The sequence below is a fragment of the Chiroxiphia lanceolata genome, chromosome 5 (genome assembly GCF_009829145.1).
Source record: "Chiroxiphia lanceolata isolate bChiLan1 chromosome 5, bChiLan1.pri, whole genome shotgun sequence".
Classification (NCBI taxonomy): Eukaryota; Metazoa; Chordata; class Aves; order Passeriformes; family Pipridae; genus Chiroxiphia; species Chiroxiphia lanceolata.
In genome coordinates this window covers 21175755-21192198 of record NC_045641.1, presented here as the reverse complement: position 1 = coordinate 21192198, position 16444 = coordinate 21175755, and the positions used below count along the sequence as shown (strand labels likewise).

The 16444-nt window shown below is 36.0% G+C and overlaps 1 protein-coding gene and 1 long non-coding RNA gene across 5 annotated transcripts in view; one reads left to right on the top strand and one right to left on the bottom strand.

Moving 5' to 3' along the window:
• GRM8 (glutamate metabotropic receptor 8) overlaps positions 1 to 16444 on the bottom strand; it is a 331061-nt gene that overhangs the window by 39847 nt on the left and 274770 nt on the right. For all 4 annotated transcript variants that reach the window (XM_032688651.1, XM_032688648.1, XM_032688650.1 and 1 more), the window contains one exon: positions 5943 to 6878. In XM_032688651.1, coding sequence (XP_032544542.1) covers positions 5943 to 6878 — 936 coding nt within the window. The remainder of the gene's footprint in view (positions 1 to 5942; positions 6879 to 16444) is intronic.
• On the top strand, positions 3400 to 6326 carry LOC116787224. The gene is made up of 2 exons (XR_004357218.1): positions 3400 to 3504; positions 6074 to 6326. It is a non-coding gene; the product is annotated as an uncharacterized LOC116787224 (long non-coding RNA).

The following is a 16444-nucleotide window of genomic DNA, read 5'->3' as shown; positions in this document are numbered from 1 at the left end:
ACTTACTGGAACTACCTCTCCCTTCCACTGAGACCTGGATTTCTTTCTTTTGACAACTACAGCAGTAATTTACAGACCAGATATTAATATTGGAATAATTTTAGTATTGTTTCTAACTTCTTTTAATGTTACTAAAAACCAGATGGATCCATGTATAAGATCCACTGAGCAATAAATCCAACATGATAACAGCTGGAATGGTAAGACCATAAGGATAATAATTTATGGGAAGATTTCTACCATATGTTACAATTTATTTTGCCTATACTGCAGTTACGAAAAGAGAGGTCAGACTTGTCAAAATAACTGGAAATACATTAAAATTTATCTGTCTTGTTAGATTTGCAACTGCTTCAGGTTGGAGGAGAAGGAAGATATTATGCAGTGGTTTTTATGGTCTTTCCTTAGCAGAAAGTGCAACCTCTCTTTTTTCTCAATATGGGAAACAAGTATTCATCTTCTCATTCAAAACAGAGTATTTCCAGTTTAATATAATAACTGATGGCTTTATTATCTGTAAATAAACATGATTTATCCACCTGTCAAAAAGGTTGAAAGGAAGGAAATTTACAAAGTTCAGTTTATCAGATAGGGATGTACTTTAGACAGCCATCTATCCTCAGATGGTTTTTGTGCAGTCTGCCATTTTAACTTTATTTTACCCAGACGTTCATCAAACATCTGTTTTAATCACTCAGCTAAATTCAGCATTTTTTTTCTGTAGCATTCCAGTCATCATGACATTTCAGACATCTCCATCTCAGATGATCCCAGTACTCCCAGTGTTTTGCCAGGTACACATGCAGGACAGAGATGAAGATTATATTCGCAGAATGCCTTCTCACAGAATTTCTCTCCCTTGACTCTAAAGCACGTTGCTGACATTTACGTAAGTGTTAGAAAATTGGTTTATGTCTTAGGAGTCCATTTTTCATTCAGTTTAATGACACATTTGAATAATTTAACTATTTGTAGTGAATTCCTTTCGTAAAGCAGCTGCTGCCAAAACAGGTATGAACATAAATGGACAAAATCATGAATTAGACAAAAATAAAAATCACACAGGACTTAAAATCAATGTCCTTACTTTCTCTGCAGAACATCTGTAAAGACGACAATCTAAAAATGACGTTTAATAACAGAGAGGGTTTATATTCTGCTGCTTGAGATTTAAGACAAATCACTAAACATGGAGATCCATAAAAGCCAGCAAGATTGAGTTACACAAGGTTATTTTGGATTGGCATTTTAAGCTGTTGTTAATTATCCATATATATATATTATTTTTAATTTCTTAAATGTGATACAGTAGTTTTCTCAATTTTATATTAGTTTTAAACCTACCTGTAAACTGTAATAATATGAATGAATAGGAACAGCATCTCTTATAAATCTGTTAAAAATGCTACAAATGTCAAGACTATAAATCAACATATTCCCACTGCATCTTGTCAAGTTACCTTAACTTTTACTATGTTTTGTCTTATGGATATGACACAGCATGCAAATTCAGGCATTTAACTCAACTGTATTCACAAGCTAAAGACCCAAGGATCCTCATAAGCACAGTGGAAAGACAGGAGTTACCCATTCTGTGCTTCACAGCAAGAACATATCATCAAGATTCCTAGTCTGTCTGCAGATAAGTCCTTATGCTTATTTAAATGACCTTCATCATACATATTTGAAGTTTGATGGTCACTAACACTCAATTTATAGATCTGTGCTGAGTCTACAGGTTTATACCCCTCTAGATTCTATCCAGAATTTATACTTTTGGAAATTGATCTCAAGGACATTAAATGTAAAGTTAACTTTTCCAGGATGATCTCTGAATCTTGGCTCTAGATACATGTTTTCAGCAGTAACGGTCATATTTTTTTTATCAGTGGAAATACAGTGAACAGTGAAATAAAAAATAAAAAAAAACTTCTCAGTAGGCTTGCTATTTCATATGTGTTCACCGAATAGTTGATTAAGTACAACCTCTCTTTCATAAAATGCCTAATGATTTCTGCTATCGTTGTAAGCACTGCTGATGCTTAGGAAAACTGGAGTTCCTCAAAACATTTTGGAAAACTTTAAATACTTATTATTCAAACAGAATCGTGTCTAAGGTTAGTAACTGGAAGTACAAGTAGTTGGTAATTGATGTCATATTAAATTTTATTACTGTCAACATTTCACAAAAGGAAACATTGCTTTAAAACAGTACTTTAAGATCCTCAGCTTTTATTGTTCTGTTCTCTCTGAGTAAACTCAAACCATAAAAAAAAATAATTTCAGGATTCTTAAATAACTGCAATGTGAGTAAGCACTCTGATAGATTGAAAGAAATTCACTGGCTCAAAGCAACTCTACCTGTGTGTGTGGGGGGGTCAGATTGGGGGGGGTTCTGCCAAGGTGGAATGGTACTGTCCCTCCTTCCTGGCTCCTTGAGGATCACTGGTGTAGCCAGGAGCTCTGACCCACATCACACCCTCTGGAGCCCCTAACCCAGGGGCACACCAGGATCCCCACCTGGGGAGGGTGGCCGCAGGGGGCCAGAGCAAATAAAACCAACACCGTGAAGCCTCCACATTGTCACGGCCCTACTGTCTCATGTAACACTCCAACCCCGGAGCTGCTTGCTCATGGGCTCAGCCAGGAGTCTTACTTAAAAATATATACAGAGGGTTCTTTAATACCTCGAGATAGTGTCAAGAGAATAAGCCTCAGACTTGTTCCCAAGAGGTATTTTTATTGATATTTTAGAGGAGAAAAGAAGGGAACTTGGCAGAAGTTCCAAAGGGTGCCACACAGGCTAGACAAAATGTTCCACCACAATACTGACCAAGCACACACAAGTCCTCAACACGTAAGTCAAAATCCAATTCCTCCACAACACTTAAGTCAAAATCCAACCTCTCCAGCTCCAAGTCACCCAAAACATCAAGAAAGGAACAAAGAAAGAGAAGCAGAGGGAACAAGAAGAGAGAAGGAGAAAGAGGGAGAGACAGATTATATAGCTACCATTGGAAGCTTCTTATGGAAGATCAGCTTTCACACTTCCAGATGGCAGGGCCATGACACGTGGCAAACATATGCATTTGGTTCTGTCTGCTCTGGTCCTTGTGGCCAAATCCTCTAGGCAAGGCCTCTGACACACCAACATCTCTGGGGTTCCAGGTCAGGGTGAGGGGCAGTGTCCTCACTGTCCCTGCCAAGGGGGCTCCAGGTCGTGTGGTGTGTTGAAGTTTTCCTGGGTTATTTGTGACTGACAGATACTCCAGGGCTTCCCCATGTGGGTTCCAGAGGCTGACATGAGGGATATGATGTTACCCCACCTCCGTGAGGTTCTACTCATCCCTTTCTCCTCCACACACACACACACACACACACACACACACACACACACACACACAGACACACACACTCTCCCCACAAGGTGGTTCTGACACAGTCGTTACTGATCTGGTATCTACCATCTGAACATGTGGAAGCTTGAATTGCACAGAACTTAAGGTAATCGCTATAATTCTCTCTTTTCTTCTTTCTCTCTTCCTGTACTTCTTCTTCTCCTGATCTCCTTTTTTCTTGATATTTGGGTAACTTGGAGCTGGATGGGTTGAATTTTGCTAAATTGTGTGGGGTAAGCATGTGCTAAGTCAATGTTTTGTGAAATGCTTTATTTTAGTTGAATGCTGCACTTTGAACTTTGGCCAAGTTATGTTATTTTCTAAAGTTTACCAGTAAAAGCATGTTATTTGACCTCCCAAGAAACGTGTGTAGTGTCTTCCCCCATGCGTTCTCTCAAGGTATAAAAAGAACTGAAGGCCCTTTTAATAAATCTATCGGGTAGATTTTTTGAGCCTTGTAGATTTTTTCGAGCCTTGTATATTTTTAACGTAAAACCCCTTCAATGAGCTCGTAGCATGAGCCTGGGATCTTAAAGCACTAAAAAAAGTGTGTTTAAGTTTTTCCTTTGTTTCATCTTTCAAAAAGATGATAATATCAAAATTCAAATAAAATGTAATAGAATATATTAACTTGTTTTTAAGATGCTTCTTATAGTATTATGCACTCATCAAGAAACTTGGAGTTTAATCAGACTGTATGCATTAGGATATTACATTTTTGTCCTATTCAGAGAAGCAATTTAATTATATGGAATATGTAAACTATTATGATGATGTCTGTAACACTATGTGGAAGCATGTTTTTATTTGCAGCAAAAGGTAGAAGCAGTGTCAAAAGAATTATTTTAGTTACATAGCTACTCTATTAGCATTTTTTTCCCTCCTGAAAGTCATTATCTGAAGAAAAACAAATCATGTGCAAAAAAAAAAGGGTAACTTGCAAGTGAAATTTAGTATTAGAAGCTGTGCGATTTAGCATCATTTATGTGTTCAGCCTTGGGTTTCATAAAAGAAATTCCAAAGAGGTGTTCATTAATCTTGTCTTTAGAAGTAAAATCCAAATCATCTTTTACTACAAGCCAAGGTGAACCAATGGTGTAAATCAAAACCACTGCAAAGCCACTGCATAGTTGCCAGCAAAGAAATGTTTTTCATTTCAAGACTCAATTCTTCTGGTTCAGGTACTTACCACAGAACTGACTGGCCCAAGCTGCTAAAAGCACCACACATTTATATAACAAAGTGTTTTTCTGACTTAAGGCTACACATACAAAACAGTCAGAAGTTAAAAACAATTTACCTAACCATGTTTTCCTATGTCAAATGGGAATTTTTTACTTACTCTATCTGTGATAAGCCATTACCTTGGTACTTACTTCCCCTGACTTAATCCAAAGAGCCATGAAAATAAGCCTGATGCAATTCGGTAGGCCTGCTTACTCCAATTTTTAGTGATGAAAATGTTTTTTTCTGTCACACTCTATCCCCCATACAATTCCTCTGCTTTGATTAGCAAGTGTTTTACCAAAGTATACAGACCTGTTCTTTAATTCTGCAGGCAAGGGTGCCCTCTAAACCAGAGACATGTCCAATATTTGCACAATTTAAGTGAACACATGCTGACTTTTCCAATTAAATTAAAATATATGTTTGAAAACATCATAAAAAACACCTTCTAGAAGGAAAAACAAGAGTTTATGTAAAAGATTGATGAGTTTAATTTCTTATTTTTAAGATTTTCCATATTTCAAATATTTACAGTTTTGATGATTGATGCTAGTATTATTTCCCTTTCTTACCTAACTTGTCATTTTTGCCACTATCAGGTGGATAAAAACTCACAGTCGACATTTACCTCTGCCTTCCCACTAGAACTGAGAGAAGGACAGTTAAATGTCTGATGTGTTTTGTGCTGCTAACCATCCAAGTATGAACAATTTCATTTCCTATTAAATTATCATGAAAATGTTTTCTTTTTGTACTGGGAAAATAATTAGTGAATTATGCTTTATATGACTTTACATATACTTCATTCACTATTCATTCCTCCTATTCTTTTTTCCTTTTTTTTTTTTAAGTTCTGTATGTCAACCAGAAAGAAAAGTAATTCTTTTCATTCTGTCACAGCATTTTTCTTCATTATTTTTGACAAATATAAGTTGATCTTCTTACGCTTTTGAAATGCAACCATTTCTACCAGACCTGTAGATAATAACAAAGATTGATAGTGCTTTATGTAATAGGCCAGAGCTTCACTGAAGGGCAATAACAAACGTTCGAAGAAACAGTCATTTAAGAATATATTGAGGAAATGTCAACATTATTATGCCAGCCACACTACAATCACATCCAACTTCTTGTGTTAATATATAGGAAACATATCTTTTGAAACATATATTTTATTATCTTTGAATTCGGACAGTTTGTTTGCAATTATCATTCAAAAATACTAATTTGTAAGAGTGGAAATGTTGTAATGCTGTAATTATTGAGAAATGAAAATTAAAAAAGAATAGTGTTTTGGTATGTAAATATATAACTTACCTTCTCTGCTGATTGGGCCGTACCAAAAAAGATTGGAATAAAAGCTAACCAAATTATGCAGGTTGTATACATAGTAAATCCGATGGGTTTTGCTTCATTGAAGGTCTCTGGAACCCCTCTTGTTTTAATAGCATAAACAGTGCATGTAACCATCAGGAGAATACTATATCCAAGGGAACAAATGAGAGAAAGATCTGAAATGTCACATTTGAGGACTCCTCTGGCATTTTCTGGGTCAAGTGTCCTCTGCTCTCCGTAGTCTACAATGGTATGAGGCGGATCGATACCAAACCAGATGAAGACTCCAATAAGCTGCACGGATATGAGGCTGAAAGTGATCACCAGCTGGGAAGCTGGACTAATAAATTTGGGAGCTGTGACAGATTTTTTGCCTTGTTCAAATATTCTGTGAATCCTGTTTGTTTTGGTAAGCAAGGCAGCATAGCTGAAACACATGCCAAGTCCTAAAAAGATCCTTCGGAATGAGCAGACCACTGTATCTGGAGCTGCAATCATTAAAAAAGTAATGGAGTAACAGAGAAAAATCCCAGTCAGGAGCACATAGCTGAGCTCCCGGCCAGAGGCCCTGACGATCGGTGTGTCATTGTACCGGACAAATGTCACGATCACAAAGGTGGTAGCAATTATACCAAGAATAGCTATGAAGACGGGCACAATGGCCCAAGGAGAATGCCACTCCAGTTTGATTATAGGGATGAGCTGGCAATCCGTACGGTTGGCATTTGGTCTCTTATTAATGGGGCACAGTTCACAGTTGAATTCATCCACCTGGTAATGGTACCCCTCACAACGTTCACAGTGCCAGCAGCAGGGCACTCCCTTCACGGTTTTCTTTCTTTCCCCAGCTTTACAGGGCAGGCTGCAGACAGATGTTGGATGAGTACGTTCTCTGTTAGCCCACTGCATGTCTTCTACCTGTGGGTATAAAAAATTAATGAGACTTCTATTTTCCTTCATTTATAATATCCTAATCCTGGCTACAGGTTTGTCATAAATCACTTCATGCTGACAGCACAAATACAGTTTACCATAATAAGAAACCTGTTTCTTTCCCTTGCATTGACTTTATAAAAGTGTTAAATGATTGTGTCCAATAAATCATTCATGCCACAAGCTTGATGAGTGTCATTAGTTTCTATTTACCTCTTTATTGCTGACCAAATTGACATCTGTAAAGATATTTATTGACTCCAGGCTAGTTTAAAAGCAAAAAGCCCTGTACGCAGTGCTTTAAAAGTTAATCACATGCAAATATAAATATCAGTAGTTCTCAAACATTTAATTACAAAATAAGGCTATGTGAGCTTCAGAGAAATTTCTGGTACGATAAAGAAATGGATTAAAATCTACTTGCATCAGCTGAAAAAGAGTGCCAGGAAAAAAGATGTGTGATGTCACCTCTTCCACAAATGTGGATACCTTTACTTTTCCACCTTTCAAGTCTTGAAATGCTCAAGTGTTTTGTGTATATTTCTAGAAGACTAAAATGAGTATATACTGCTTTCTGAATAATAATGGGAAAAAAGATATCATGGTTACTATTTTAGTTCTCCTGATATAAAAAGTCCGGGGATCCTTTTGTAGCACAGAACAATATAAATCCCAGCTTTCTCCACTCCAGCACATGAACAAAATATACTTTTTTTCATCCACTTATCTGTTCTTCCTGCATGTTCTACAAACAAAATCTGAAATTGAAACTTGTGGATTCAAAGCATTTCCTACTTTAAATTCTCACTTTTTTTTATTCCAGCTGTCCTTAGCCTACCCTTAGTAAAAACATGTTATGCAGAGGTCAAACTGAGTGAACCAGAGCAATGCACGGAGTAAAGAGCCGGTTATAGGCACCAGAATCACTTCGTGCTGCTCCCAGGCCCCACCTTTCATTGCTTTGTTAGGTGGTGAGCTCTCAAGGACAAAGGGCTTTCCTTATTCTTGCCTACTAAGTACTTAGTACTTTTGTTTCATTTGGAGGTTTTATTTATAAGTGGAACAGCAGTAACAAAACTTCAGTCAGGAATGTTTTTAGTTTCTTCTGGAGGAGGACAGAATGAGGACAGCTTATCAAAAGGGATAATTTTAGCCTTTAAAGTTTATTTTTCCAGAAATGTTTAACAGATTTGAGAGGAAATCACAATGTAGCATTGCCAGTATTACTTGCCTTCCTCAGAGAGCCAAAGCACCAGTTACAGCACTGTGCAGGGTGAATGAAGCTGCAACAAGCAGACAGGCTTTTTTTCTCTTCTGTGCCTCACTATTATTCTCCACTTGAAGGGGCAAAAAAGGGACCACACAGTAACAAGGAGACAAGAAACGTTCCTACAAGCAGCTCTGTGAACCCTCAGAGTTATCAAGGACTTCAGTGAGTGGATTGGTCCTGAAGCCACAGAAGTTAACAAGATTTTATATCAAGGGCTGTGGTGACTACCCAAAATACATTGTCTGGTGATTATGGAAAAGGAAGTCATTTAAGCAATTAGTTTCCTAAAACCCACAAGAATAACCCAGTACTGCATGAAACAGTTTTGATAGAGCTCCAGCAGAGCATTTGACATACTAAGAAAATGTCCACCTCTGTTACAATCTCCAGGTTTTAATCACTGAAATTCTCAAAGCCCGCATAACCCCTGCTGTTTCATCTACTAGATATGAGAGAAAACGTGAGGAAATCAGTGTGATAGGAAAGACAGATTCTCCTTCACATACTAAGATAAGGGGGGTAACAGTAGGCATGTTCATTAATCCAGATCTCTGGATAAATTTGGGATCACTCAGAAAAGAACAGTATATATATATATTTGTATATATATGTATATATATTTGCCAGATTATAACACACAATACAGAATCACCAGGAGAGCAGACAACACCTTATCCAGCATAAACTTAGAATGGCATGTACAGGCATTATCTCATCTGGCAGAAAGCCTGAGAGGATAAAGCTAAGGTGTCCAATTTTTAAACACATTTGAACTAGTAAAGTGAGTTTGTACCAGATCAGCATTTAATACCATGAGGCTACAGTGCTTCTTATCTGGTAGTAAGCATCCTAAAGTCACATTTACTGTATTGTGAATCCATGACTTATAAGTTCAAAGAATTCCTTTTTGTCTCTCAGAGTTCCTACCTTAATTAAAAAAAAAAAAAAAAGAAAAAAAAGAGAGGGAGAGAGAAGAAAGAAAATCCTTTTATTTTACAGCTATTTATGATTTTGCATACTTCTGTCTTTACAGTATTTTAATTGACTAAAAATATGCTTAAAAGCTCTTCCTGGTTGGCAAAACTTTAGAGTGCCTCAGGATATCCATCCCAATGGCAACAACTGATAATAAATTCCTATTTCTGAAGCTCACTGGTAAAGACTCATATTAGGTTTTTAATTCTGGTACATGTGACACATAAACTACAAAACATATAATTTCCAGCATGGAAATATAAAGTTATGAATGTTGGAAAATTCATTGGATAAAGAAACTTTTTTTCCTAATAAATTAATTATTAATATAAGCACTATTAGCTGGTTACTGATAGAACAATTTAAACAAGAATGGACTCTTAAAGCATAAAAAATTCTAAATGCAGAGAATAACCAGAATGAATGGCTAGGGCAGGTGGATTGTACAAGGTATAAAAGGTATGTTGTACAATCTCTATTGTCTGGATTACTTTTCTAAGCAAAACAACATATTTAAGGTGACCTATATTTCTCAAAAAACTCTTAAGAAAAATGTTATGAGTTCTTGCTCATGAGTTTTTTATTTCATTTTATTTTTTAGAAGAAAGAGAAGATATATTCCCAGGAAACATTGGCCAGTGTTTGAAATTGGAAATCCCTTTAAGATACCTGTACATCTGAGAAAATTCTGGTATTGTAGGTTTTTAACTCTGGAAGTGGGTGGAAAGATGGGATTCTCACATGAACACAACTATCTGACAATTCTGTTTATAGCTACATTAGTAAGTAACGTGGCACGGTAAGAACTAACCAACAGAGCAAAGGTGTTAACTGAGGGCTTGACGTTAACATTGGTCTGTATTTGAAATTAGAGTCTGCAGAAGAAGGTTGTTTTGACCTAATTTTGATGTAGTTCAGTGAATTGAACACTGGTAATAATTAACAAAGAATAAATGTCCCTCTGGAAAGCATATCCTGTTTTCATTTCAGCCAAAAGCAATCCAGTTCACAAGGCCCAAGACCCACACCACTATGAGCAAGTGTGCTAAGTGGGAATAAATAGTAGATTTATTTCAAAAGCAGACTCTTGTTTGAAACTAAAATGCTAATGTGTGTACACCCTCAGACTGCTATTTCAACAATACTGTAGTAGAGGCAGAGTATAGGGCAGAGGAAACTATACCTCAGAGTGAGCACGGTGTGCTTTTATTACTCCCAAACAGGTCTGTCAGGGGTTTCTGTATATACAGTAGTTAATAACTGAAATGTCATTCTACTTTTGGTCATCTGGTGCACTCCCAGCTCTCCCAGACTGCAGCACTCTTTGATTGTAATGTATTTGTGATTTATCATTTTGCATAATATAAAAGCAACAAGTAAATCCAATACAAGACGCAATTACAATGGTCTTAAAGTTCTACTAGTTTCTTTGGATACTGAATGTATATATCAAGGGTCCCAGCTTCTAGAACCCATGCAGAAGATGCACTCATGTCATTCTTTTTCTCTCTTTATGTGCTAGTACTATTGATCCCACTTCTTCTCTGAGATTAACTTTAGACAATAAATGACAGTAGAAACTGTTAAGAAACAAGAAAGAGAAGGAGGATCATTTGGGGACATAGAACCGGAGACACTGTATAATTTCCAGAACTACTGAAAACTTGTAATATCCAAATTTTAAAGGGAGTTGCTGGATGCTCAGCCCCTTCAGAAAATTGTAATTTTATGTATAGACATAAACACTTAGTGGTGGAAATTTCAAAAGTGCAAAGGGGAACTTAATAGAGCTAATTAATTTAAATGAGAGTTAAGTGCCTTATCTGTTCAGGTGCTTTGGAAAATCCCACTATGCTTCCATCTCCAGTTTTCATAATCTAAATACTTTGGAAAACCTGACCCAATGTGATCTAAAAGTTCAAAAACTAACTTCAGGGTAACTTAACTTCAGGCACACATTTGCAGAGATTCTCATGGGAGAAAGAAACTGACAAAGCGTGAAACAGGACCCAGACCTAGAAGAGTTAACTTAGATATCTTGGCCTGCTAAGAAACCCCAATACCTGTTCTGCTGGAAGAACATTTTAGGACCACTGGTTAATATCATGTTCTGTTCTGCTCACCGGACCAAAGGCCTTATGGTAGAAAAAATAGAAGTAGTACACACACAGTAATAAACTAGGTAAACTAGATGTTTGAGTAAAATCTAGAAGGCCCAGAGCCAGGATTTTGCAAGCTTGAAGAATTCAGGTCACCTAATTGAAGAGGTCAAATTGAGGAAGACGTCCATGGCAACCACCAGAGGGATGAAGGCTTGAGGAGAAGACCCCCACAGTAGAAGACTGTGCATGTCTGGAAAGACTCCACCCACAGACTAGCCTACTTATTAATATATATGTGAAATGATGTAACCATGTAACTAAAGTGTATAAAATAGCTTGCTTTTGCACTTTCAAGTTGAGCAAGTTTGTCCAGTGCGAACTGGCTTGCTCCCAACATTGAATAAACAAATACCTTGCTGCTTAAAAATTAAAAAAAGTCTCTGAGCAATCTTTCAGACCAAGTTTTTCGGAATCAAGAGGCCAAAGCCAGACAGAAGACAGAAAAGAAGGGGCTTTTTGCCACTGAAAAAGAATTAAGAAGTTCTGCATTTCTTCAGCCTTTAATGATTGGGTCTGCAGCACTCTTTATACTTCTCAGACCTTGCCAAGGCTGAGCAAGTCTCAGATTGTTAAGTACCCTTGGGTAAACATGGTTTCTAGAAGACTTATTTTGTCACCCTAATTTTTGTGTGTCATCTAACTGCTGTTCACTACAGTATGATACATGACAAGGCAAAGTTCATTACTAAATGTATCTGAACTCATCTAAGTCAGCTGGACTGGGATAGCCTAGCTCTGTATCTATTATTCATAATAGTTTAAGCATTATTATTAATTTTGAGTAGCTTCTCTGAATTTACAAAGTGTCTGATAGATTGATGTGCTATCATGAAGTACCTCACATTTCCCTAAGATCTGTTTCCATTTTCTAGTATTCCAATGCTTATCAGAGTGAAAACATCAGAAATAGTATGACAATATATCTCTAGGACACGTTTTAATTTTCTATGAAATGCATCATCAGACAAAAAGAGAATGGCTTCATTGCTATTTCAACAGACATAAAAATCATCTCTACATGAGATATTTGTCTGATGGAGCTGCAATTTTCTTTAACGTGCAGGACTAAGATTCGCAGTTCACTAAAGCCTTCAAATACAGACGAAATGTCATTTCATATCAAAACGAAGTAAACACCTCTGTCCTTCATGAACATTACAAACACAATTCCCTCTAATATCTAATAATAGCACTAAAAATTAATGATGTGAGAACTGGGCTAAAACAATATGAGATTTACATGGTACAGTATGAGTAGCACATTCACATTTCTGGCACCTATGTTCTTCCAACAGTCAAGCAATTCATTCATTAAGCAATGCCCTCAGCAACTGGAGGAGAGTGATCAAAAATGCTATTAATAGGTCAAATATAATTTCTGAATCATGTGTCCAATTAATGTGCACAAAACCACTCTGTTTTCCATTCTTCATTACCATGGAAAAACTTAATTCAACAACTGATGAACAATACAAAGATACCTGGACAGTCTTCAGAGAGTTTATTTCAGAGGACATTGGGTGGGTAATATTTAAATGTTTCTGATTATGCTACATTATCACTTGCAGGAATTTTCATTTTTCAAATCTTATCTCAGAGCCAGACATTTATTAAAAATAATGAAAAATATGTGTTTAAGGATATTATTGTAACAGATGGAATTATATGAGTTCTGGACAGAGGAACGCAAGTGGTATTTGTAAGAGTTGTGAGAGCAGACAAGCATCCTATTTTGTAGTCAGCCAAGACTTTTGAAACATCAATACTCTTACATATAAATTTGCATGAATTTTAATATATATTCAGATTCTTAGTTATAAATATGACAAAGAGCTGAAATTTCACCTCTGGCTATCACTAGGAGTTTTTCTTATTTCTGTCTCAAGTTCTTGGAAGTATTTACCTTCTGACAAAAATGTTCATCAAAGGAGCATAGCAAGTGAGTTAATTAAGGTAATTTCATCTAAATATTTAGGTTTTTTAATTGTCTAGCATGTTTATTCTCACAGTAAAAGTTGAAGTTTTTAATGTACCTTGTCCAGTCAAGTCATCCTAACCATCAGAAAAAATTAAATTGAAACTGTTTCAACTAAAATGAATTCATTATGCATTTAAACATAATGATTATTGCATTCAGTCTGCCAGATTTATCCCTCTAGGGAAAAGCTTAAACCAATGTTTAAGTGGGCATGTGCAGAAAGGAAATAAGTCAATGAAAAAAATGTATTTTAAATTAAAATAAAACAAAATAAAATTAAAAAAAAAAAAAAAACACCAACAACAACAACTTAGAGTGACTCCAAATTGTCATGCCAGTATAAAATCACTATCATTACCAAATTTGCCATAATTACTGCAAATTATTTACATCATTCACCCAATACAGATGTTTTTCCTAATAGCTGAGGTGTCATTTTCTGGAATTTCAGGCATAGACATCCCAAGACTTTTACAAAGAACATGGGATTATAACTTTGGTTTTAGCATGTACTGGTTAAAAATTACTGCAGTCTAATATCAGTTTGAAAAGGAGTCTGAGAAGCTTGATCAGGTGCAATGACTATTAAAGGATCTGTCTGAAATACTACAAGACAAATAATTCTCATTATTTTTAGGATCAGAAGTACAGGTTGTTGATAGAACCCAAATGGAAGCTGGATTTCTCCTAACTGTGAATGCACCTGCCCAAAGTTCCTCCTAGGCGAACCACTTTTTATCTCTATCTCACAGCTTCCTTAAAGGAAAAACGGCTAAATTTAATGTTATTTTCGTTTGAATATCTATTTACATGTATGTATGTATAATTATTTATATGCAAGTATGATATAAAATGTCCTGGACTACAGGAAGGAAGGAAGGTGATATTATTAGCGTTTCAGCTTTGGTCTCTAAGCTTACACTTAGCCTGTGTAGCTCTGATACAGTCTGACTCTCTCAGTGAACTTAGGCAAGTTATTTGACCTGCTTGCATCTCAACTTTTCTATTGACTGGAAAGAAGCTGTCATGCAGAGAGGAGGAGTGGAGATGCTAAAGTTTAAATGTGACTATAAAGTTCAAGTAGAAATATAGCTGATGTCCATCGCTCAGGTCTAGAAGGTTTTTTGCCCAACAGGGCCTATATTTTAGAAAACTTCTAAAATAACTTTTGCTTTTAGAGTTAAACAATATTTTTTCAAATAATTAATACCAGAAACATAATAATTCTGTGCTTCCTCAGCATGTCAAAATCTTTCCTGTCAGCTGCAGTTTCCAGAACTGCAATATCACCAATCTCTGGAATTATTTTTAATATTCTGGACATATTAACAAGTCATTTTCAGCTAGGGCAAAATAATTAAAGGGAAGGATGCTGTGAGGTAATACATAAAAATAAAAAGCAACAGTATAAAAAAATAAAAAGTTTCTTATTCTCATAAACAGAAAATGTTAAATACTAGCCTTACTTTATTAATGCAGGTATGTTATTTAGTGGGCTGACACTGATGCTGTAATTTTACTTCCAAGAAACCAACCCCACTAATTAAGTCATATAATTGATGACTGCTGAATAGTTACATAGAGGAACACACTGTGGTAATCTAAACTAGAGAGTGTTTATCAGCACCATACAGACTTTAAACCCCAATCTTTATATGGTTTGGCATAAATTTTAGTTTTTATTTTTTTTTACTTTTCTCTGGTGGTTTGGTTTGTACTGATGGGCTACAGAAGTGCTGAACATAGCAGACTCTTGATACAAGAACAGGAGGAGCTGCAATGTATTTTCTTCTTCAATATGCCAAACAGCAAACGTTAATGCAAATGGAATACCTGGGAAACATCATTTTATTCTCATAGGGCTTAGGGAGTAGGCTAACACAAAGCGCACAGTTACTGTTACTACACTGTATAACTAATTCCACTGCATGGAATTTTACAGCAATCTACTAGGCACTTCTATTCAATATATACCACATTTTTTTGCTTTATGGAAAGCATGAATTACAATTGATTTTCAAGCACCTGTTTCTGGAGATAGTCTCTCGATTTACAAATGAGACAAAAAAAACCCCACAGTTAAATCAAAGAATCCAAATGAAGAAAAGTACACCACCACAGAAATATCCCATTCAATATGACATCAGCAGAATTCAGAATTTTTGAAAGAGCTTTCAACGGTTTACTTTCTGTATTTTGAAAGCACATCATTACTACCAATGGATCAGACTGCAAATCAGGTTTCTAAAGTTAATCTTTATGCAGACCACTTTCACATAGACAATCTCTATGATGTATCCTTACCTAGAGGACTTCACTGCCATTACATGTCCCTGACATGCATTTGGAGAGAATTTAATGAGCACTTATAAATAAAACTCATCATGTATACACAGGGATTGAAGTCATTATATGCTACCAAAAGCAGACTGTACCATAACTTTGCCTATATAATGAAATATGTTCAAAACAACTCAAATTAAAAACAAATGAAACACAAAAAAACTTGTCAGATTTACATTTTTTAAAGAAATGGTTTTTTAAAGACAAAATCTTCTACCATCACCCTTTTTTGTCAGCTGATTAGTTTTGACAGTCTCTAGTACTAAGGCCATTTGAACCATAATACTTGGAAGTACTTTTTATTTCCTGCAACTGATGATGCAGAAATAGCCTGCAAGCATACCTTAAAAAATTTAGTGCTTTGAGAAAAGAGAAGAAGCCTGGTTTTGGCAAAGAGTTCTTTACATCACTTTGGAGAATCTCCTCAGTTCTGCCCAAGGCCCATTACTAGTTTAATAGCTTAGTCGCATTTCTTGATGATTCTCCCTCTCAAATCCACTGCTTTTAGCTACAGTTACCTAAGTTAGAGTTGGCTTTTCCCAAGCCCAATGCTCAATAGTTACTATACTTCCTTCCAGTCTGTCAGATGCTTTTCAATCCCAATGGTGCTCAAATTCTCCCCTACTTCACAGCTCAGAGTAAACAGAAGGAACACAGTCGGTCAAGCACAGTTGCCATTTGACTTTAAAGAAATTTAAAACAGATTTTTTTTTTTATTTTTAAGACTGCGTCATTTAGTAAATCCCGTTGTTTAATGAAAAAAAAATCCACCATAGCATGCTTTTAATTATTGCACTGGTTAAATGATAAGTTTGTCAAGAAA